This window comes from Pimephales promelas, chromosome 3, assembly GCF_988280905.1.
Source record: "Pimephales promelas chromosome 3, fPimPro1.hap1.1, whole genome shotgun sequence".
NCBI classification, from domain to species: Eukaryota; Metazoa; Chordata; class Actinopteri; order Cypriniformes; family Leuciscidae; genus Pimephales; species Pimephales promelas.
In genome coordinates, this window is record NC_142771.1 from 3289182 (window position 1) to 3314661 (window position 25480).

Below are 25480 nucleotides of genomic sequence, written 5' to 3' on the forward strand. Positions count from 1 at the left end.
AAGTTGCTCAAGCAAGTGGTCAAATATTTACTATATTAAAATCGCAAATAATTTAAATTAAAACTTGAAATTGACAAAAGCAGCCGACTTGCCTTTTCTTTTGCATTTTAATTTTAAAACAATAGATCTTGCATGTCACAAATAACTTATTTTTCCACCTCCACGATCGAGACGAGTTCAATCTATGCAAGATTGTGGCCAAAACGGGTACTGCAATCACTTTCAAATTAGGGTGTTTCTCCCCCTTCTCCGTTGACTCGAGGTTGCCAGATATGCTGCATGATCCAGCAGGAATGTAGGCTTCTACAAGAAGCTTCCATTGGCAAGTGACGAGTCCTAGTGAGTTTTTTCTGTTAATTATTAATTTTGGATTTTTTGGAGCATTTCGGATTCATATCAAGTTTTTTGGGGTTTCGCAACGTTATAATTTTTTTATCCGATTCCGACACGTTTGTATCTGCAGCTGTGAGAAGTGAAGAGCTGTAACTAGAGAAGAGCTGGCAACCCGAATGCTAAGTCCGTGATTGGTAGATCGCATCAGAACAAAACACAACTTGACAACATCAACATCAGTCAACGGCTGCGACTTCACTTTTTAAATGACAATATCCTGGCCGGACTACTGTTGTCAGTATTTGAAATGAACATGATTTCTTATTGTCTAGTGATATGTCAGGGAAATTTTATGATAATTGAAATAAATTTCTTGCATACAGCTCCTTTAAACTTCATAAGTTGTACACGGCTATGTGAGTTAACAACGTGTCTATCTTCAAGTTTAGATGCTAAATGGTAAAAGTGCAATCTAAAAATGCAGAGGCACAAATGTCAAAGAATACAAATCTTTAAACACAGCTAGATAAATTACTAGCTGGACAGTTAGCCCTGACTGAAGATATGCAATGATCCTGTTTGTATTTTCAATTTGCGCATTACACATTGCTTATAGAACACAATTTATAGTTACGGGCTAAGAACCTATGGTGCAGCAGAGGCACCTATTGTATTGCTGTATTAGGAGATCGTGCAGTCATGCATAAGCTATCATTTGGAAGTTATGAAGAAAAGAAAAAAGTTTATTTTGTTTGAATGTGATATAATAAAAAATAACGTGATCAGATCACATTTGTTTGTTTGTTGTTGTTGTTTTATGTAGTTTAGCGATGTGGGGATGACACAATATGAAACACATAGCAAAAACGCATAGATCAGATTCGAACTGGAAGTTGGCACCTTATTAGAGCAGAATAAGGTGGATAAGTGGCATTGGGTGGAATAGAGAAGAAATGTACAGTTTTCTACCATCTCGCTAATAACATTTCTTTAGTCATTCGACAGTCTTGCAGCCTGAATCCCTGCAGAAAATCCACCCTTACAAGTGCAAATGAATACACTTTTGAAAAATAAATTGAATTCTCACTTCAAGTAGCTTATAGTTTTCGAAAATATATATTTGTTTAGAAAATATACTAAAGTAAAATTATTTTAAAGTGTGTTAAAAGTTTTATTATGAAAGTAAAAGCATGCTGTTAGTATTTAGGCTACTATCCCATTATTGAAAAAGAGAGTCTATTTAAAATACAATAAAGTATACTTTTTCACTAGGGCTATCAAGTTTATAAATGTTTTTTATAAAATATTTTTTATAAAACTTCAAAAAAATATTGTATTTTTTTTTATTGAAATAATTATACATTACAGTAAATGAAAAAATACAACATAAATTAAAATAATAATACCTAAAAAAAATATTGTATAGTTGTAAAGACTGGCTCCCTGTGACGAGGATGACGCGGAGCTCACGCTTGCGGTGTGACACGCCCATTAGGAAGTGCTACTGCTTTCTCTCCCCTCTTTCATTCGCGCGTAGACTCACTGAGAAACTAGAGGCTCAGTCAGTATCACTCTCTACTCGTACATATGTCGTATTTACGGTCTGTTTATCAGAGAACATCGTGTTAAAACTGTGTTGATAAATACTTCATGACGTGTCTCCGTGTAATTCGCGAACTTTTGAAACTGGCGCTTTTAATCGTGATCGGTCTATCGCTTCAGTTCATTCACGTGTGTTTGTCAATGCAGGAGTGAGAGAGTAGGCGGACTTCGTTTTGTTTTTGCTCATTTTGTCTTGGACTACTCTTCTTTAAAGGTATGTTTGCTCTTAATGTTTATATCATTTGTTTTAAGTTTCAATGTGATTGAATGGCAGAAGTTATCATATTTGTTTGACTAGCATCGTCAGTTACCATAGCCTACACATAGGCAACAAATTCAAGTAAAAATACTAGCATACTTGCAAGCAACACACCGTCATAAACACATCAAGAAAATGTTTGTATTTTATAATATAACGTAGTTTTGGTAATAATGCTGTGTCATTGAACAAGATTGAGCCATATATTTTGTGAAACACTTATGTATTTTGTTGCCTGTTGATGCCATTTTAGCATGTTTTTGCTAAATACTACTCCTCTTAACCCTTAAACAGGCAAGAGTGGAAAATGCTAAGCAAAAAAATAATGTAATTTAATTTTTTATATGATCTGGACTTAAAACATATCCAAAATATTAAAAAAATTGATATATTTTGGATTTTATGAATTGTGTCTCATGAGATAGGTTGCCTGATTAGGGTATAAAAAAGAACCGTGTCATTAATCTATTAATTGTTACTTCCACTGTATGTTTAAAACAATTATATCCCATTCTTCACCTGATCTAATGTTGACAAATTGTATATCAATCGAAATCATATGAACTCTTAAGCCCGTTAAGAAATTGGACGAACTTATGCTACCATAGAAACGGTGCTCTAAATTCTTTTAATGTGCTCCTCCCCTTTTGGGCATCGTCATGTTTCATAATTTATGATCAAAACCTTTTTAATTTTGACAAAACGCATATTGTCAGAAATCTCTGAGTCTCAAGGTTCCATATGTGACAGAAGTGATATTTGGACAGAAGTTTATTAATTTGTTATGGCAGAATGCATACAATTAAATTCAATGGAATGTAAGTCACCTGGTGGATATTTTTTGGTATTACACCTGAACAAAATCTCATGGCAACCTCAAATTTTGTGATATCAACTTCAAATTTGGAACACAACTTGGTAAGATATATATGGCTTTGATTTTATAGTAAAATATATTTTGTAAAATACATATTTTATAAAAAATAATAAATATTAAGTATAGTATGTTGATTTAATGTAAGTTTTAAACTTCTTTTCTTTTAAACAAAGGCAAAATTAGGTCTATATTCCAAAGCATTCTGGAATTGCAATCATTTAAGTTTGAATAAGGCATTTAAATAGGTCTAGTTTTATCCATGTTTTATACCCTAAACAGGCAATGTCTCAGGAGACACATACAACTCAAAACGTGCTAAATGAACAACATGATATTACTTAATTTTCTCCTTCAGCACCTTAAGACAATGTTCACAATTAATGTTAGCAGTATTATTATTTATTTATTTAAAAGTAAATTTAACATGGATTTTGCCACAACACAAAATCACCCGCATTTGGCTGGTGGCGGGTGCTAATATCCATCCCTGATGGCCATAGCAGTCATTTTGACTGCTCATCCATCATTTGCATATAATTTCAATATATATCAAATCTATAAATGAATGGATCTGTAATGTTAGGTAATAATAAACATCAGAACACTACATTTTAATTATGATGTATGTAAAAATGTATTAGTTAACCAACAACCACAGAACAGTAAAAATCACACATTGTAGCTTTAACGGACAGATATTACAAAATGCAGTTTTATTTTAAGTTCACAGGGCGCTGCTCCATAGATATTTATAAGAAAGGCTATGCGCTACTCTGTCTATTATTGGTTCGAACTAATAAATGGTCTGTGAAGCATAAATGAGTAACGCATTCTCTTTCATAGGTTTACTCAAAGCTGTGTAGCTAAGATACAGTGGGAACGAAATACCAAACTCGCCAAGCTAAGCGCTGCATAAATCTAGTACAATGATCAGATAACTGTTGCCATGTCGATATTAGATTACCGTGGTAGTAATCTCTATTAATCTCCACTATTATTACATTGTTTGATATATTGTTTTATTTGATATTATGTAAATGTGAATTTTTATTTTATATTGGTTTATTTATAATTACCATATGTTACTTGTATTTATATTGTTTAAAGATATAACTTAATATTGTGTCCAGTTTGGCCCTGTAAATAAAGGGGTATAATTTTGACACTTTTTGAGTGTGCGCGGTTTCGTTGTCTTAAAGGGTTAGTTCACCCAAAAATGAAAATTAAGTCATTAAGTACTCACCCCCATGCTGTACCAACCCCGTAAGACCTTCGTTCGTCTTCAGAACACAAATGAAGATATTTTTGATTAAATTTGAGAGCTGTATAACTACCACATTGGCTCCTAAGGGACTGCCTCTTGACGGCCCAGAAAGTCAATGAAGAAAATGTTTAAATATCCCAATGACTACCGTGGCTCAACTATATGTTTATCAAGCGACGCGAATACTTTTTGTGCGAAAAAACAAACAAAAATAACGAGTTTATTCGACTATTTCTTTTCTTCCTTGTAGGCCAGAACGAGAATTCCTTAGATTTCCACGACGCATGCGCGAGATTTGCGATCTGCTTACGCCAGCTTACACTACTTCAGATCGCAATTCTCGCGCATGCGTCGTGGAAATCTATAAGGAAGTCTCGTTCTGGCCTACAAGGAAGAAAAGAAATAGTCGAATAAACTCGTTATTTTTGTTTGTTTTTTCGCACAAAAAGTATTCGCGTCGCTTGATAAACATATAGTTGAGCCACGGTAGTCACTTGGGATATTTAAACATTTTCTTCATTGACTTTCTGGGCCGTCAAGAGGCAGTCCCTTAGGAGCCAATGTGGTAGTTATACAGCTCTCAAATTTAATCAAAAATATCTTCATTTGTGTTCCGAAGACGAACGAAGGTCTTACGGGGTTGGTACAGCATGGGGGTGAGTACTTAATGACTTAATTTTCATTTTTGGGTGAACTAACCCTTTAAGTACCGTTTCAAGAACCGATAAGGCACCGGAACCATGTAAAAAATAGCGAGTAGGTACTGGTATTTGGTAAAACCCAACCCTAATTTTAATGTTCATATCATGTTTGATAAGAGTCATTGATCAAAGATATTTAATAGTTCTCACTACAGAAACAAGGGAGTTTAAATAACTGGAAGATCAGTGTACCTCATTCATGGAAAGTTTCAGGGACGTTTAATGAATTTATAAAAATATTTAAAATTTGTAATTAATCTTCACTCACTCCATATTGCTCTATTTTAACTATTTAGACATTTTTAAACTGAGTTTTTCTTTCATGTCAGACGCAATGGAAGAGAGCGAGGAGAGAGAAGAACTGAGAGAAGTGAAGGAGGAGAGAGAAGAACTGATTGAAGTGAAGGTGGAGAGAGAAGAACTGAGAGAAGTGAAGGAGGAGAGTGAAGAACTGAGAGAAGTGAAGGAGGAGAGTGAAGAACTGTGTGAACCTTTGAGTTGCTCAAAGACTAAAAAAAATACTTTTTTAAAGAAAAGAGATGATAAATCTACAACCTGCACTCAGTGTGGAAAGAGTCTCAAAAGCAAACGAAATCTTAATATTCACATGAGGATCCACACCGGAGAGAACAAGTTAAGGTCTTACAAACCTTACAAGTGTTCACACTGTGACAAGAGATTCAGTCAGTCATCAAATCTGAAAAAACATGAGAGGATCCACACTGGAGAAAAACCTTACAAGTGTTCTCACTGTGACAAGAGATTCAGTGTGTCATCAACTCTGAAATCACATGAGAAGATCCACACTGGAGAAAAACCTTACAAGTGTTCACACTGCAACAAGAAATTCAGTCAGTCATCAACTCTGAAAAAACATGTGAGGATCCACACTGGAGAAAAACCTTACAAGTGTTCACAGTGCGACAAGAGATTCAGTCTGTCATCAAATCTGAAAACACATGAGAAGATCCACACTGGAGAAAAACCTTACGAGTGTTCACACTGTGACAAGAGATTCTGTCTGTTATCAAATATGAAAACACATGAGATAATCCACACTGGAGAAAAAACTTACAAGTGTTCACACTGTGACAAGAGATTCAGTGACTCATCATCTCTAAAAAAACATGAGAGGATCCACACTGGAGAAAAACCTTACAAATGTTCACACTGTGACAAGAGATTCAGTGGGTCATCAAATCTAAAATCACATGAGATGATCCACACTGGAGAAAAACCTTATAAGTGTTCACACTGTGAAAAGAGATTCCGTCTGTTATCAAATCTAAAATCACATGAGAGGATCCACACTGGAGAAAAACCCTACAAATGTTCACACTGTAACAAGAGATTCAGTCTGTTATCAAATCTAAAAAAACATGAGAAGATCCACACTGGAGAAAAACCTTACAATTGTTCACACTGCGACAAGAGATTCAGTCAGTCAGCAAATCTGAAAACGCATGAGAAGATCCACACTGGAGAAAAACCTTACATGTGTTCACACTGTGGCAAGATATTCAGTAAGTCATCATCTCTGAAAACACATGAGAAGATCCACAGCAGAGAGAAGCCGCACACGTGTGATCAGTGTGAAAAGTGTTTCTCTTTTAAAGCTCGCCTGAAACGACACATGAAGATCCATGCAGTTGAGAAACCACACCACTACAGTCTGATATGGCAGTAAGTACTTCATCTTTATGTGCTGAGAAACAAAAGCTGCTTTTTCACCTTCAGAAAAGGTTCCAGTTGTCTTTTGTAAGGCTGGTGCCAGTGTGTCTGATCGACCCAACAATGTGACAAAAGGCCCTCCTGAAATTAACACTTGAACTATCTTTTGCATACGTAACAGGGACTTTGGAGACACAGCACACAGTGCAGTTTACACTTCACCCACACTGTCTCACCAACACCCCCTCCTCCTCACCTGAAAAACACTGAAAACTAATGCAATGTTATGTGTGTACAAAATGATACTATTCATGTTTGGTGTCTTTTAAAGTGTCACAGTGCACCTGGTAAATGTTTCTGTGATTTCTGAATCATTGTTATGAAATGCTTAACTGATGATTTTATCCTTTTAAATTGGATTTTGAATTATTGCTTCATTATCTGATCAATAAAATGTAAACGTTTGATTTTATTCTGAATGACTCTGAAAGACTGTTTTTTCCCTAGAACATCGGATTCGTATATTTCCCCATCTTTCGCGTCAGACTTAGCGACGGTTAATATCCGATACCATTTTACGTGTACTTGAACGAAGGGGTCAAGATATTTCCAACTAGATAACTTGATAAACAGTTATCTTTTATGGCTTATCTTAATTCTTCATGTGATATTAGGTAAAGAAAATAGGATCAGCAGATCTGATTATTTTAAAAAATTAAGATAATTTAAATAAAGACATGTTTATTAATAACCAAATGATTGAATATTTATTATCAAAACACACAGTACACACTTCAAGTAGACATACTTTTCCAGAAATGTCATATGGTTTTATTACATAGTTTATCAATTATAGCAGCACTATTCTTGCATAGCATAGTGTTTTCAACTTTTACAAATTGATCCAAAGAAATTTCTATACACGTCTCATATACAAAAAAATAAATAAAATTATTGGTAAAATTATTTGGTAGTTTTTAGACACAAAGACATCAAGGATCAGAATCTCAACAATTGTGACAATTATAAATCATGTTGCAGTGTGTTCTGGATGCCACCAGTAAAAACTCATAAATAATGAGCTAATGTTCAGAAGTGATCTGTTTGTCACCATTGCTGAGATTCATACGGTAATTCTTGATTTATGTGTGTGCCAACAGAAATATATTTTTTTGATCATTTATTATCATTGAAAAAGGCTAAAAATATGATGCCATACAAGGATAGTGCTGTTATAATTAATCAAGTAAACCTAACTCAGAAATTGACATATATGAGTTCTGTAATTCAGGTCAAATGATTGTGAAATAATGATACACCATCTGATCACCTTTTCTATTTGTTCGTCTGGCTGTTATAACTCATGTACAGCAGCCAAACAAAATCTAAAGTTAATGATTGTAGTTTAGTTGGGCTCTTGGCCCAACTAAAGCAAACACTGATCACCATAATGGTGACTTAAATTTGCAGTGATCTTCAGTGATGCTTAATCATCACTCAATTATTCACTTAATTATCTCATTAACTTAACACTGCTGTGCATACATGTACATATAGGTGTACATGTATGTGTGCATACTTGTACCTATATGTGTATATATATATATATATATATATATATATATATATATATATATATATATATATATATATATATGCTTATTCCTCTATGCAGATCTCCTCTAAAGCAGTGATGTTTCGGGGCTGTCGCTGGTCAACACGGACTTTCCACTCGCTCCACAAATTTTCTATGGGGTTGAGGTCTGGAGATTGACTTGGCCACTTCAGGACCTTGAAATGCTTTTTATGGAGCCACTCCTTCATTGCCCAGGCAGTGTGTTTGGGATCATTGTCATGCTGGAAGATCCAGCCACGTTTCATCTTCAAGGCTCTCACTGATAGATGGAGGTTTTGGCTTAAAATCTCACGATACATGGCCCTGTTCATTCTTCCCTCAACACGGATCAGTTTTCCTGTCCCCTTTGCAGAAAAACAGCCCCAAACATGATGTTTCCTCCCCCATGCTTCACAGTACTGTGTAAGAATGCAACTCCAAACACGACGAGTTGATTTTTAACCAAAAAGTTCTATTTTGGTTTCATCTGACCTCATGATATTCTCCCAATCCTCTTCTGGAGCATCCATATGCTCTCTTGCAAACTTCAGATGGGCCTGGACATGGACTGGCTTAAGCAGGGGGACACGTCTGGCACTGCAGGATTTGAGTCCCTCTCGGTGTAGTGTGTTACTTATGGTAGCCTTTGTTACTTTGGTCCCAGCTCTCTGCAGGTCATTCATCAGGTCCCTCTGTGTAGTTCTGGGAGTTTTGCACACCGTTCTCATGATTATTTTGATGGGATGGGATGAGATCTTGCTTGTAGCACCAGATCAAGGGAGATTATCAGTGGTCTTGTATGTCATCCATTTTCGTACAATTGCTCCCACAGTTGATTTGTTTCACACCAAGCTACTTGCCTATTGTAGATTCACTCTTCCCAGCCTGGTGCAGGTCTACAATTTTCTTCCTAGTGTCCTTCGACAGCTCTTTGGTCTTGGCCATGGTTGAGTTTGGAGTGTGTCCTCCTACAATGTGATTTCCTGATTTTTTTTTCTTCTTCTCATTTTGTCTCTCGTAGTTAAAGTGTACATATGATGAAAATTACAGACCTCTCTCATTATTCTAAGTAGGAGAACTTGCACAATCAGTGGCTGACTAAATACTTTTTTTCCCCACTGTACATGTATCTAAGTACATCTATGCATGTGTATATAAATTTATGTACATATAAAATAGGAAAATGGCCAATTTTATGTATGTCACATCTATTAAAAAAAAAAAACCTATATCAAAACCTATATTAAAACATGTTTATATAGGTTCTTTCCATGTGGGTAAAGCCAGCGCTGAAATTTTATAAAACTAAAACATTACGTCTGAAATTTTACATGCAAATACACTTAAAATTACTAAGTCTTACTTACAGGTTGCTCTAACAACTGCTGCCTCTGGTTTTAAAGTTGGAAGTGCTTCATGTTTTCATAACAGTTTCTTGTTGAATCCGGCATTGAATTGTTGGAGATTCTGGAAGCTGTCTTTCGTAAAATGCACAGCACAGAGAGCTAAATTAAGAATGTAATTTTCAGGAACATAATAAATAAAATAAATTTAACTTTTCTTTAAGTGATAATAAATAAATTATAATTTAATGTTACTGGTCCAAATAACACAGTTCCACAAGATTGGTGGTTATAAATGGCAGATATAAAGACAAAAGTCTAAACACAACATTAAATGCTCACTTTGTGATTTTGTCATCAACTAGGAACTGATGACAGCCAATCTTACTTTTTCTTGGCTTTTAAAATGAAACATATCATTATCTAAACCTCATCTAAACAATGTAAGAAAATTACATTGATATAAACATAAGTTTTAATTTAATGCACCCTGAGAGTGTTTATTTGGTCCAGAAATAAATATATAAATATAAATTGTCTAAATGAGACAATAATGTTGAAAACATGTCCACAATGGCCACATTTGAACTAGTTTTTAAACTTGTTCGATGAACGTCTAAATGTAAGTGCAGAACACGTCAAAAAAGACGTCATAACCCAGCAAACAAGGGATGTCCCCCGGACTTTTCAAACGTCCCCTTAGGTCCGCATTAGGTCCCCTTTGTAACGTTCGCGGACAGACATTCCGATGACGTGCGCATTTGGTCCTCTTTGTAACGTTCGCGGACGGACATTCTGATGACGTGCGCATTTGGTCCCCTTTGTAAAGCCGCCTTTCCACTGCACACGACAAACGACCGCCGTCGGACCGGAAGTCATTTATTTCCAATGGAGAGTCGTATGGAGATGGCGTTCACATTTGGTCCATTCTATAACGTTCGCTGACGGACATTCTGAGGACATTTGTCCGGGCCAGTTTGCGAACATCCCTATTTCGTCCCTCACCTGGCATTTCCATGACAACACTTGCAAAATCCAGTCGCCCATGTTTGCTATCATCAACTGACACTTTACAACTCAGACAAACGAATAATTAAACTAAAATATAAATGCAAATATTTGCATTGATTGCAAAATTAAGTTAATGCTAAAAATGTTAGTGTTTTAATGTTAAGATAATAACTTTCATGTTACTTCATGTAAATTCTAATCACTAATTAAAGATGTAATAATACCACGTAATAATCAGTAATAATCTGTTTTCACCCATTATAATTTAAACATCAAAAACATGACAACTGATTCAAATGAATATGAGCTACAATTTATAAAGGCTATTCCACATTGAATACCAGGAGCTCTAAAAGAATGCATCTACTTCAAATGATGAATGCAGCCAAGGAAAACGTGAAGAATGAAAAATTGCTGGAAAGTGGATAATAACACGGGTAAGACAATAAAAGTATCCTAAACATTTACTTGTCAAACGTTGGTCAGGAGAAGGTGACTGGTTTTATTAAAAATAATTTATTTTAGGAAAAATATTGTTCTAATTATTGCACTTAAGACTGATAGCACATGCAGATCAAATAAAAAAAAAAACATTGGAGAAACAAGCGAGTGACGATCAAATCATAGGATCAAATGCGCCTAAGCGAGTGACGTCATTCCTTATGTACGCGGTTTGTATCACAGTCTATGGTTTGTATCCATGGCAACGCTCAGCTGGGTAGCGTAGTGACAGTTAACGGTACTTCTCAGACCGAGCCTTGTGATTTCTCTGTCCGTTGTCTGTCTAAAAGGTATTTTTAATTAGATTATTATAAATTAGTCACCATAACCACTGTCCATCTTTAAATTATATGAAAATGTTACCTTTTAAAACATTTGTTGAAGTTGTCCGCAGTGTACTGCTGATAACCGTTATGCTAACACTACGAAGCTAACAGCTGAAATAAGACAACGTTACATTTCACTTATTGATAAAATCATAACTGAATATGTTCATTTTGTTGTTTTAGGTAGACGCCAAAGGGGGAGAATTGCCATCGGATTAATCACATAGCTGACCGACAAAAGCCCCCTTCACACCGCCAGCGGCACGCAGCGACAAAGGGACAAGATCCCATTCATTTCAATGGAACGCTGGCGACATCCGGCGACACGAGCGACAGTGACCGTTGGCGACAGAATGTGGGCGCGACAAGCAACAAAAGTTGAGAATTTTCAACTTTATGCAAATCGAGAAGCGATTTTCGCGAGCGACAACCAATAGGAAAGAAGACTTTCAGTGAAGCTCATGTCACCGTCTCGAGTGCAGGGAAGACAGAAAGAAAGAGTTTGAGGACGATTTCACTGTTTTATATGATTTGACTGTAACCACATGACATGGATAATAAAATGATGCATGGAAAAGAAACTGTCGACAGTCTCAGTGAGTTTAATTCATACATTTAACGTTATAGTTCGAGTTTTGTAATTTTATGATGCACGTTTAGCACTGCTGCAGTTCATTTTACAATTTCCCCTGCATTACGTTGACTATTAGGGGCAAGAAAATTGATTATTTGTCAAATTCGAATGATGTTTTTATAATTTGTAACAGCAGTGAGTTTAATTTGTTCATTCGATCGATCGTTGATCTAGTAAATGATTTAATCTACTGAACACAGCTGTGGAGCAACATGACATCATGACTTTTGCGTAAACATATACGCCACTTTCGCGCCAGGTGACGTGTTATCTCTACGCATTTTGAGCTATCCGCGTGTATCCGCGTGTATGCGTATATGTCTACGCCATTAACGCCCGCGTCATTCCGTGTGTCTGTACACGCAGTCAAATCTCCAGTCATAAATGCCATTAACCCCAGTGACGGTTAAGTTTAGGGATGGGGTTGAGGTAAGTCATATCTTTTTCTTTCCTAGGATGGTAAGGGAACAGTCATAAATGCCATTAACCCCAGTGACGGTTAGGTTTAGGGACGGGGTTGAGGTAAGTCATATATTTATATAACGTTAAGTCAACGGCGTTCATAAACACGCTGAAAGGCGATTATGCGTCTTGATAGCACGCCAAAAATGGAAATACGAATTGGCGTGTCATGCACACGCTATTTCATGAGATCAGTCTGTGTGGAGATATAAAAACACTCTCCCAACAGCATATGGTTTCTTTTTAGCCTTAAAAGTAATTTATTCCCAGTCAAATTAAAATTATATATCACTTGTGATGGTCTTTTGTATAGATATGGCCAGACGTGCAGTCTACCAATAACATCAGAGCGACAGCACTACGAACGCCCACAAGCAACATCACAGTACAGAGCCTAGCGACACACAGCGACAAAATCGCTGGCGGTGTGAACGGGGCTAAACACACACACACACAGCTGCCAGCGCATTTGAAGACACACACACACACACACACACGGAAATGGCACCTTTACAATTGTTTTAAATAAATGATTTACTTTGTTCCTTACACCGTGTCTGTTTTCTTTAGTTAGCCAGAAGTAAAATAAAATAAAATGATATTCAGACGACTAAACATGAAAGTCCCATAAACGTCCCGAATGGCCGCTGCGGTCCTGGGAACGTCCTCTTGAACGTCATTTAGGGGATGTTCTGGGGACCTTTTTTTGTTAGCTGGGAAAAACTTTAATTCTGGCTCCTGAGTGGACGTCTTTTCAACGTCCGACTTTTGTGACAAAGACTTTGAAAAGACGTCTTTTGGACATTATGTTGTTTAGTGAGCAGTCTATCTAATGTTGGTCCACCAATAGGTTTGAAATATTTTTGTAGTTTTGGCCATTTTTAATTTTTAATTTTGAATGAGTGATCTGAAAGGTTTTCAGACCGAAATGAACGGGTCCGGATAGGGTCTGCCGCAGATCTAGTCTGGATCCGCAATCCTTATCTGATCCGTTGCGCTGTGCAAGTGGACTCCGTTCTGGACCTTGTGATACCTCCGCGGCATCAGGAAGGTTTCTATATATTAGGGGTGTCACGATTTCGATATTAAATCGAATTCGATCGAAATTAATTCAATGGTATCGAAATCGAAATAAAAAATGGTATCGTCGATACTGCCACGCCCCATGTCGCGTCCGTGATGGAAAGTTCGGATCGTTTTACTGACTCTATTGTTCAATCTCGTTCATCAAAATTAACTAAACTTTTTTTCTAGTCATTTCAGGGGCTTTAAATGTTATACTATAAAGTTATGTTACTTGTTTTTGTTATATTTTAAATTTGGCAATGGTGTAGTGTACATTGTGAACAAATTTATATTGCATAATGCATAAATGTGTAGTCTAAAAATTGCATAGCAATCTGCGCTTTACATTTTTTTTTTTAAATCGAGAATCGAATCGAATCGTGACCTTAGAATCGATAACTTAATCGAATCGAGGATTTGGAGAATCGTGACACCCCTACTATATATATATATATATATATATATATATAATATTATATATTATGTACATCAGGTTACCGTAAGTTAGCTAATGTTAGTGTTGTAAGTGTTGGTCACATAAGCTATCGCTGCAATTAAACTATTATCTTCCAATAAACATTTACTAAAACTGGCTACATAAAATATAACTACTGACTAGATTTACGAGAGGTCTGCTAATGTGTGATAATGTGTCGGCTAAAAGTATAAAAATGCAGTAATTGCATTAATTTACCAGCGAGAGTACTTCGGAAGCACAGTGTTGTAACTCTGTTTTTTCAACGGCTTTTAACTCCAATATTCAGTACTTCACAGTTCACAGTCTTTGTAATATGTTTTAGCAATACATTTGTAACATTTATAATGTGTTTAGAGTTTTTTTTTTTGTAGAATTGCTTTTACATGGACTTTAAACCTTTTCAATTACAACTAATGTGCTAAATAGTTTTGACTTTGAAGTATTAAGCGTATTAAGCTATCGTATTGTAACTGCGCTTATTTCCGTCGTTGGTTGGTATGAGTGGCAGTGGGTGGAATAGACAAGAAATGTGCAGTTTTCTACCATCTTGCTAATAACTTTTCTTTAGTCATTCGGCAGTCTTTCCGCCTGAACCCCTGCAGAAAATCCACCCAAATAAATACACTTATTAAAGTGCAAATAAATACACTTTTAAAAAATAAACTGAATTTTCACTTCAAGTAGCCTATATTTTTTACTAAAATATATATTTGTTTTGAAAATATAATAAAATAAAATGATTTTAAAGTGTGCTAAAAGTTTTATTATGAAAATAGGTAAAAGCATGATGTTAGTATTTAGTTTTAATATATCTAGAAATTATATATTGTTAGTTGTACAATTATGTATTATTGAAAAAGAGTATATTTCAAATACAATAAAGTATACTTTTTTTCACTAGGGCTATCAAGTTTATTAATGACCAACTTCTAAAAAATATTGTATAGTTGTAAAGACTGGCTCCCTATGACGAGGATGACGCGGAGCTCACGCTTGCGGTGTGACACGCCCATTAGGAAGTGCCATAGGGGGGAAGTGCTTCTCTCCCCCGTTTCATTCGCGCGTAGACTCACGGAGAAACTAGAAGGTCAGTCAGTATCTTTCACTCTTTTATTCTCGTACATATGTCGTATTTACGGTCTCTTTATCAGTGAACATCGTGTTAAAACTGTGTTGATAAATACTTCATGACGTGTATCCGTGTAATTAGCGAACTTTTGAAACTGGCGCTTTTAATCGTGATCGGTCTATCGCTTCATTCACGTGTGTTTGTCCATGCAGGAGTGAGAGAGTAGGCGGACTTCGTTGTGTTTTTGCACATTTTGCCTCGGACTACTCTTCTTTGAAGGTATTTTTGCTCTTAATATTTATATCATTTGTTTAAAGTTTCAATGTGATTGAATAGCAGAGGTTATCATATTTGTTTGACTAGCATCGTCAGTTACCATAGCCTACACATAGGCAACAAATACAAATACTAGCAAACTTGCAACACACCGTCATGTAAACGCATCAAGAAAATGTTTGTATATATTTTATAATATAACGTAGTTTTGGTAAATGCTGTGTCATTGAATGAGATTGAACCATAGTTATATTTTGTGAAAAACTTGTGTATTTTGTTGCCTGTTGATGCCATTTTAGCATTCACGCTTTAACGTGTTTTTGCTAATTTTGCCGTATACTACTCCTCTTTAACCCTTAAACAGGCTAGAGTCGAAAATGTTGAGCAAAAATAATTTAATTAAATTTTTTATATAATCTGGACTTAAAACATATCCATATTTTTAAAATTTTATATATTTTGGATTTTATGAGTTGTGTTTCATAATATACGTTGCCTGATTAAGGTATAAAAAAGGACCATGTCATTAATCTGTAAACTGTTACTTCCACTGTATATTTAAAACAATTATATACCATTCTTCACCTGATCTAATGTTGACAGATTATATTTTGAAAGCTTATGAACTCAAGATGAAACCCGGCTTTGATTCTATAGTAATTTTATAGTAAATATATATTTTGTAAAATACATGTTTTATAAAAAGAATAAATATTAAGTATAGTACATTTAATTTAATGTAAGTTTTGAACTTCTTTTCTTTAAAACAAGACCAAATTTAGGTCTATATTCCAAAGCATTCTTGAATTACAATCATTTAAGTTCGGATAGTGCATTTTAAATAGACGTAGTTTAATCCCCTTTTTATACCCTCAACAGGCAACATGTCTCAGGAGACACACATTTCAAAACGTGCTAAATAACAACATGAACAACATATTATTACTTAATTTTCTCTTCTTTTCAACAAAAAAGTGAAAGCAAATCATGTGACCAGCATACTCAAGACAGACCAAGCTGTCATAAGTAATAAAAGATCTGACCCCCCCCCCCCCCCCCCCCATGATCATGCTTCAGATGCCACCATGAATCTTTATCAGTTGACTACTTGCATGAATAGGAAAACAAATGTATTGCAAGTTTTCTGTAGGACCGAGATCATTTCCCCTAGCAATGTAGTAGTTTACTTTAGTAAAAAAAAAAAAAATTATGTTTAAATATGCTAATCAGCCTATATCTAATTAAATATGTGCTAATTTGCATATATTTTGAGGTGACGAATATGACCGTTGAAAAAAATAAAGGTTCGAAATTATTTTTGCATTTTGTATACTTAATGAAAAGACATTACTAGAGGGGATTATTATGAAGGTAAATTAGTAGCAAAACTCGAGAGTGTAGATGTGAATTTGAAAACTTGTACAATACATATTCGTACGTTTATGCAAACTTTTACTCTCACAGCTCCAATATGAAAATAATAAAATAAAAAATTATAAAATAAAAATCTGAACTTGAACGCTGAGATTTGCACTCGCAGACAATAGTCACAAATGTGTATTTTGAATTTGAAGCTGCAGACAAGCAGTCACAAATGTGTAAAATGCAATTCACAAAGATGCAATGACAGACACAAACTTGAAATACAAATTTTCACTTCTTCTACCATTCAAATTCGCAGTACAACCTCACATTGGCAATTGCAACTTCTCAAATCTGTCACTGCAAGTTCAAATTTCGCGTCTCGACTTTTGCTACCATTTTCGCAGTTTCCCCTATTAAATCCAGTCACGCAGCAGATCTTTCGCCACTCAGTCAGGCTGAGGGGGGTTGTTCCGGTGGGAAAGTAACATCAATGCATTCCCTCTATTGTTAATGCTTCTCTTGCTACCAAGGTTATTATAGTTTTGCATTTTTCATTAGTTTTTATTTTTATTTCGTTTCGAATTTTTGTTTTCAAATTCAGTTTAGTTTTAATTAGTTTTAAACGTGGGCTTACTAGTTTAGTTTAGTTTCTATTTTTTGAAAATGCTTAGTTTTAGTTTAGTTTTTATTAGGTTTAGTGTTAGTTTTAGTCTTTTTTTTTGTATTTTGGGTTATTTGTCAGGGGCAATGTTGAAAAAGGTCAGAAAAAGAATTGTGTAATAACTCAACAAAAGCATCATACAATTTTAGAAATGTCTATTCAACATCAAAACCAGTACATAAAATGTAGCCTACAATGTGAAAATCCTTTACCAACAAACATATCTTCTATATAAAAATCCCACAGCTTTCCAATTTCCACACCTATACTAAATTTACACAACACTAATCTGGACCGAAGCAGCAAACATTCAGTGTAAGAGTAAAATAATGACAAAACATTATTTAAAATTTGAATCACAGCTTATAGAGTTTTGACATCGACAACCAGTGCTTGAAGTGCCCCCCAGGTGCCAGTACTCTCTTGCATTGGCAAATCATGAGATTTGAAATTTTTACAGGGAAAAACAAAACGTGGAAATATTGCTCTCACAACAACAATTTATTGTTAATTATTAACAACATAAATATATTTAAACAAGTCGTGTGTGTGTGTGCACATTTCTTTAAAAAGAAACATTCTCTTTTTAGAAGTTGGTCATTAATAAACTTGATTCTTGAAGTTTGTTAAGATGGGAAGTATACAACAATTGCATGTAAATGGTAAACAACAGAAACAACCTAGAAAACAGCTTCTGATATTGTCTTTTAAGTCATACTTACAGCAAACATAAAAAAGTAGGCCTACACTAGGTTTGATTTTGGCATGTAGGCTACATAAACTGAAAGAAAAGCTTATATTCTGATTAACTTGCTCATTTTATTTATTTATAAAACATAGTTTTACCCAAACTGAATAATTTAAGACAAGTTTAAATGGCTAAATTTTGTATAAATATATAAATATAAAATATATGTATAAATATAAAAATCTTGTATAAATCTTTTTCTTTTCTGACGTAGCCTACTCCAGTTCTTGTTAAGTTGCACACTAGACAAATTCTTTGCATTTTGGTAACTTTTTGTATAAAATCATATATTTTCTCCATCAAAAGTGTGCGTTCACCTTAAATGAGCCTGACCACAACAAAAATAGACTCACTGCTAGGGGTGGGCGATATAGCCTAAAAATTATATCACGATATTTCAAGAATATTTGCGATAATAATATTTATCACGATATAGAAAAAATATATATGAAACAATGTTTTATTGGTGATTGCAGCTGGCTGGCAGCAGCATTAGTGAAAAAAAAAGTATAACATAACTCATCATTTTATTTTAACAATAACTACAGTAATACATTAACAATATTATCAATAACTTCAGAAGCCTGCACAATATTGTCACCTAATAAAATTTACCTAAACTTTGAAGTACAAAAAATTTAAATGTAACAGTTGCCTTGCATAGTTGTTGGATTAGCATCAAATGAGGTATACAATACCTAATTTATACAATAATTGTATAAAATCGGAACATTTAGGGAAAAAACATTTAGTGGGGAATAAATAAGAGACAATTGTAACACTAAATCTGGTAAAACTTTACACATTGCTCTTTGTATTGTACATTCATGAAAAAAAAACAAGGTAACAAATCAAAAGGATTAATTATTATATAGCCTAGTCTACTATAAAATTGAGGCATGTTTAAAATGTATAGCACAGCTGTTTAATGAGGCAGCAACATATGATCGATAGGACAGAACAAAGGCTATTAATAATCTTTCATTGCGCAAAAGTATTATGATATGAAAGGCTCCAATATATCGCACAGCGCTTATGCGCATCCCGAGCGCTGAATGATGCGCTTGAAGCAACACGGAGTCACAGCGCGCACGCGCAGCGCGTCGAATACTCCGCACTGAACAGTTCAAAGCACAAAGGAAATAAATATTGATGCGTAGCATCGTGTATAATATACAGCATCTAGCTATGCAATCATTTATTGAGTCCTTTCTTTTAACAGTTTTACATTTCAGTTACTGTGCGCGTGATGAACAATAGTGCTCTGACTCTAGTGTTTTGCTCTAACAGACACCCGGCCGGTAGAAAGTAACATGATGATTTAGTTACAGCAATAAAGTCCAGCAAGATAAAGTTGTTTTATGCGAAACCATAGACCTTTTATTTACAGATCAAATATAATAATAGTAACATTGAATCATCTTAGAAAGAGTTTAATCGTGTTGACTGTTGTACCCGAACTGCGGAAACTCTGAAGGAAGATTAACGTTAGGCGAATGCAAAATGTACGCTAGTATGGAAGTGGTGAAACGAGTTTTCATGCATATTTGACAAAAAAAATTGTGTTGTTGGAGATCTGACCTCTTGTACTCAAACAACTTCCATACTATTGAAGTAGCGCCCTTTTTAGGAACTAAATCTTGATCTGATCCGGAGGCTGACATGCCGCTGTGTTGTTGTGCACGCGCTAAGTAACGTAAATACGCCATACGTCATCATATCATCAATATCGCGATATGACAATTTTTTATCATGTAAAATTTTATACCGGTATTATCGTGGACGGTATGATATGGCACAGCCCTACTCACTGCTGCTCACGCAACGCTCCTCCTCGCGGACGCAGTGTGAATGGACTCATTGATTAACATGCAAGCCGAAAAAGATACGCGCTACTCACACTTGCGGTGGCCGTGAATCCCGCGATCAGCTCCGGTTGCCGTCACGCTTTTTCTGTCAGTGGTATAGAGTACCGGCTACATGTGAGAAGTAGCGGTACGCACCAACAAGTAGTGCAGGTACGCTTAAGAGTAAAATGTAGAAGTGCCGGTACTGCGTACCGGTGAGTACCGCCCCACTTCGTTACAAATAGAAATAAACTTAAATAATATATGGTTCTCTGCCTCTTTCCATCTCTTATGCATAACGTTAGTTAATTTTTAAACATGAAAATCGCATTCAGCATGACATGCAAGCGGTTGCTGTGGTAATGAACAACCTGCTTGTTAAAGCGAATGTGTATTCCTGTATCGGAGGCAAAAATACTAAATATGCAGCTCAAGTTATATATTTCTTACTCTAAACAAGTAGCCACTGAACCAGTTTATAAAATCTTCAAGGCTGTGCTGGTTGCATTTGAGGTAGCATGGTCATGGGGTTTTTCTGATTTTTCTTGAGACTGGTAAGCAGCATTAGCCGCAACAGTAGTCGTGTCTCATTCATTTCTTATTTTTATATTTTGAATAAATCCCTTCACCGCATACTGTAACCCCTTTGGCTTTGATCTTGCTTGATATCGCGGAGGTATTGCTCCAAAAAAGGTCACTGACACGCACGGGAATACCCGTTGCCGTCATGGCAATCTGTCACGCTGCACGTGCTTGACCATTTGTTTGACGGAGGTAGCAACAGTAACTAAGGGGGGCGGGGCTCGGCGAAAGGCTAATTGTATTTTGAACAAATTTTGATTTTTTGATGGCTGCAACACACCCCAAATAGTTGGGAGACATGTTTACCACTGCGTCACATCACCTTTCCTTTTAATTATACTTTTTAATCATTTGGGAGTTGAGGATACTAATTGTTGGAGTTTTGGTAGTGCGTATGCCCAATCTTGTCTGATACAAGACAGCTGCTCAACAGTCTGTGGTCATCATTGCCTGATTCTCCTTTTCATGATGGGTCATACATTTTCCATAAGAGACATATCTGGACTGCAGTAAACAGGCAGGCACATTTCTTCTATGGTGCAGTGTCTAGAAACCACTCTGTTGTAGCATGTACAGAATGAGGCCTGGCATTGTCTTGCTTTCCGGGAAAGATGTCATCTTGATGGTGCTATATTTCTGTGCAATTCAAATATATGCATCCATGTCAATTAGGGGTGTAACGGTACACAAAAATCACGGTTCGGTACGTACCTCGGTTTTAAAGTCACGGTTCGGTACGTTTTCGATACAGCAAAAAGAAAGAAATGCCAGAGAAATTTCCTATTTGTTTAACCCCCTGAGCCCGACGGCATCGTCGACGATGCCACACGTCACCTCCGATAAATGTTTACATAACTCGATGACAGATTTATCGATTTTCTTACCGTTTTTTCCAGCAGAAATCTAACGAGCTAGCCATCACGGGGGTGTCTTTCGGGTCTTTCTAGCCTTTACAGAAGGTTTTCTATCCAGCCTGGAACTTGTGCTTCCTTTCAGAGGTTTTCAGCAATAAATCCAAACACTTTGTCAAACTTTGATACTCTTGAAGTCCATAATTCATAAATATTCCGTCATTTTTGCCGCTAGCTCGATGCTAGCGGACATTCTGGCTATCACGTGATGTTTTCACGTGATGTTTTTTGACCAATTACAGGCTGATCCGTAGTAAACATTGGTGTGCATCATTACGCATGAACCAAGCGCTGATATAGTGTAGAGAGATAGAGAGACTCACGGAGACACGCGATTCACAGAGAAACACAGCGAAATGGACGTAAATAAAGCGCTGGTCTATTTTGTTGCATTGCAGGTTGAAGGATTTTCAGGAGAACAGAGCTTTTTGACAGATGAGGAACTAGATTACCAGGATAGACCCAGCTGAAGTGCCATTTATTTATTTACTGTAAAAAAGTATTATAGTAGTATAAATGTATTATAAAAGAATAAAAAGAACATAATAAATAAAAGAATAAATAAAATAGAAATCCAAAACCTGTGATGTGGCCCTCTGTGTGATTGCTGATAGGAACTGTTTTGAGGCTTGGCACCAGTGAATTTCATGAGGCCCCAAATGCCTGGACTTCTTTTGGAAAAATGTCAAAAGTTTTTGTTCTGTACAAGTTATAATGTTTATTCCTGTGCTCCAGGACTCCAAAGACATGAACAAACTATTTTCCAGAGGAAAATTGCTTAGCTTTTATTTATTTGTGTGTGATTTCAATAAATAATTGAGTGATTCCATTTCCGATTTATTTTTTCATTTGTCTTTATGGTCCCATAACTTATTTTACATTCAGGTAACATCAATGTAACACAAATATGCTGAAAGTTCAATTTGTCCTAAAAAAAAAGAGGTGTGTCAATTGTCTGTGCACCAAAGGGTTGATATTTTACAAGCTTTTTTAGTAAATGACACCAGACGGAAAATTTATTGTAAAAATACCCTTAGGTCTCAGAGGGTTAAAGAAAAAATATTTTTAAATAAGTGTGAGTTTTTCTAGATCTTGAAACTTTCAGGTTTATAAATGGGGGTCATCTTTGAAGGATGAACAAATAATGTTTTGGTCATCACATTAAAAATAACATTTAAATATATATTTATTTATATAATATTTGAATTTTGAAGTGCTGGAAAAAGATGTGTGAAGTACTTGAAAGCATTTCACAATTCCAGCCAACATGGTTCCAGTTAGTGTTACTATATTAAACCCATGGTGAATGTTGCTGGTCTGTGGACGAAAGTATTACTAACTTAGTTCATTCATGGCACAATGTTTCTCCTGGTTTTCATGACAGCGCTGTTTGATCTAATAGAGATCTACGGTTAATAACAGAGAAATGTGAATGTTGCTCGCTAGATCTCGCGCGATGTTATTACCTCAGTGGCGAATTCAAATGTTTTCTTTACCGGATCTCCGCTGTGTAGTAACAGTGTTGCTTGATCGAGATCGGCTCGCGCTGCACAGATGTTGCTGGTCCGAACTGATAAACGATCCGTGAAGCACATAACGAGGAGCGCAGTTTCGTTCTGCTTTCATTACCCTTGCCATTTGGATGTTGCGCAACGTTGTGTTGGCCGCGTCAGCACGAATTTTGCCGGCAAGAAAAATGGTCCAAGCAATCGTTCGGTTTGTATGCGTACCGAACCGGAAGCCTTGAACCGAAACGGTTCAATACGAATACATGTACCGTTACACCCCTAATGTCAATGGTACCTTCACAATAATGCAAGTTACTCATGCAATAATGCACCTCAATACCAGGACAGATGTTTGCTTTTGGACCTGTCGCTGGTGAAAGTCTGGTTGGTGCCTTTCGTCTTTGTGACTCAGAACTCAATTCCATGTTCTCCCAAATTTAAGCTGAAACATTGGTTCATCTGACCACAGTAAGATTTCCATTTCATGAGAGTAGATGTTAAAACTTCATGCTGATTTGTTGTAGGCTTTCGCCAAGATAAGCAAAACTAAGACGTAGTTTTACAGTAAACTATTCTTCTCCATCCATGTACGCTTCTTTCCATAGGGTGGTGTGACTCCCCTTCTGTCCGGTAGTAACGGCTGCAGTGTACTTGCCGTCAGAGCACATGATGGTTGCAACTACGGTGTGGTCTCCCTAGTGGACCAGCACGACAACTGTCTGGATTGAGCCGAGCAGGGGACATCTCTAGGGTCTTCAAATGGGCACCTTCCATCCTCAGTGTTTTGTCGACTAGCCCACGACACCTCAAGAGGGCTCGACAGTGACTCTGGCGTCCCAGAGTCACCCCCTCCATCCCCCACTCAACTCAGCCCAGCTTACTGACCTCTACATCCCTCCTCCTGCTGAGACCCAACCACAATCTCTTTGCAACCCAACCATACGCGGCAATCTCAGGTGGAAAAATAAGCCGTTGATCAAGATCAGCCAGCATCTTCCAGTCCCTAGCAGCCTCCTGTTGTCCTGGGCGAGAATTGGTGTTAACACCTTTTCTTGGTGGTTGCTCACCTGGGCAGAGGAATATTGTCTTCAGCATGTAATGTTTTGCTAGAACAAGCGGCAACTTATTGGTCATATTACGCTTGCCTTCCAATGCTAAAGCCAAACATCGCAGTACTTGGTCATGGCGCCAAGTAAATCGACCTTGGCTAAGAGCCACCTTACATCCTGTCAAAATGTGCCTTAATGTGGCAGTTGATGAACACAAAGGACAAGAGCGATCCTCTCCTACCCAGAGGTTTAGGTTCTGTAGTGATGGGAGAACATCTTATGTTGACCTTATAAGGAAACTGATCCTACTCTCTTCCATTGACCGAAAGTCTTGCCAGCCCATCTTGTGTTGTTCCACACTCTCCCATCTCATCCACTTTCCCTGCTTGGCCTGGGAAATGGCCTTTATACACCTCATCCTCTCCTCCATCTTTCGCACTTCGTTGACTACCAGCTTCCTCCTTTGAGCTGGGCCTGCCTTGTGCCATTTAGGTGGAGCTAAACTGAGCCCAAAACCCCCTATTTCATGCTGTACCTGTCCCACGATATCCCCAATTTGAAGGGCAGGCTTTGCCTCTACTACAGATTTCCTTGCTGACCACTTTCTACCAGTTTTGAACACAGTGGCTGCCTCCCTTACACATTTGTCACGTGACTCTACTAAGGTCATTTCCAGACTGACCTTGGCACACTTAAACTCCTTGGTTAAAGCAGAGACTGGCAGCTGCAATATTCCTTTACTATAAAGTCTTACTCTGCTGAGGCAGCGTGGAACTCCCAACCATTTTCCTGATGTATGAACTTATTAACGCTTCCAGCTTATCCACTGTTGTCAAAGAAACCTCGTACACTGTCAGTGGCCACAGCAACCTCGGCAGTAGACCAAACTGAAAGCACCAGAGCTTTAGTTTGCCTGGCAGAGCACAGCTGTTTATGCTCTTCAACCCTTCCACTGCTTGTCGTCTAACTTCTCCCACTCGAACTGTGTCCTTTAGATCCCATCGTACCATCTCCCAAGACTCTTCACTGGCTTCTCAGAAACTGTTGGTATTGCCTCACCATTAATGAAGAATGTTTTATCTACTACCTATCCTTTAATTATCGAGATGCTCCTTGATTTAGATGGCTTAAATTGCATTTGTGCCCATTCAATATTATCTAATAACTTCCCCAATAACCGATTAGTGCAGGCCACTGTTGTAGTCGTGGTTGTCATGTATCAATGTATGCTCTGATTGGTGGTAGTCTCATCCCAGAAGCCAAGCGCTCTCCTTCTACTACCCATCTTGATGCCCTAATGATTATCATCTAATGGTAATCTT

The 25480-nt window shown here is 36.7% G+C and overlaps 2 protein-coding genes and 1 pseudogene across 8 annotated transcripts in view; 2 read left to right on the forward strand and 1 right to left on the reverse strand.

Moving 5' to 3' along the window:
* The first annotated feature begins 1842 nt into the window (after window positions 1-1842).
* Window positions 1843-7186, forward strand: LOC120486170 (uncharacterized). Its single transcript, XM_089129134.1, has 3 exons — window positions 1843-2149; window positions 5366-6719; window positions 6889-7186. Exons 2-3 carry the CDS (start codon window positions 5371-5373, stop codon window positions 6965-6967), a joined length of 1428 nt encoding a protein of 475 aa, XP_088985260.1. The 5' UTR covers window positions 1843-2149; window positions 5366-5370; the 3' UTR covers window positions 6968-7186.
* A 1180-nt stretch (window positions 7187-8366) lies between these two features.
* LOC148981862 (uncharacterized) lies at window positions 8367-25443 on the reverse strand (annotated as a pseudogene).
* Window positions 15177-25480, forward strand: part of LOC120486165 (uncharacterized) — a 67366-nt gene continuing 57062 nt past the window's right edge. For 4 of the 7 annotated variants that reach the window (XM_089129084.1, XM_089129086.1, XM_089129085.1 and 1 more), the window contains exon 1: window positions 25147-25472. The gene's annotated coding sequence lies outside the window, so the exon portion shown is untranslated. Of the gene's footprint in view, window positions 15230-15423; window positions 15491-25146; window positions 25473-25480 lie in introns of those variants that run through there. The other 3 variants (XM_089129087.1, XM_089129088.1, XM_089129089.1) reach the window with 3 other exon arrangements.

What these genes read in the sequence shown, in the direction of transcription:
- LOC120486170 (XM_089129134.1), top strand. Translation starts at nt 5,371, where the DNA reads ATGGAAGAGAGCGAGGAGAGAGAAGAACTGAGAGAAGTGAAGGAGGAG. An exon ending in CACTACAGTCTGATATGGCA is followed by an intron (nt 6,720 to 6,888) that starts GTAAGTACTTCA and finishes CATACGTAACAG; the next exon opens with GGACTTTGGAGACACAGCAC.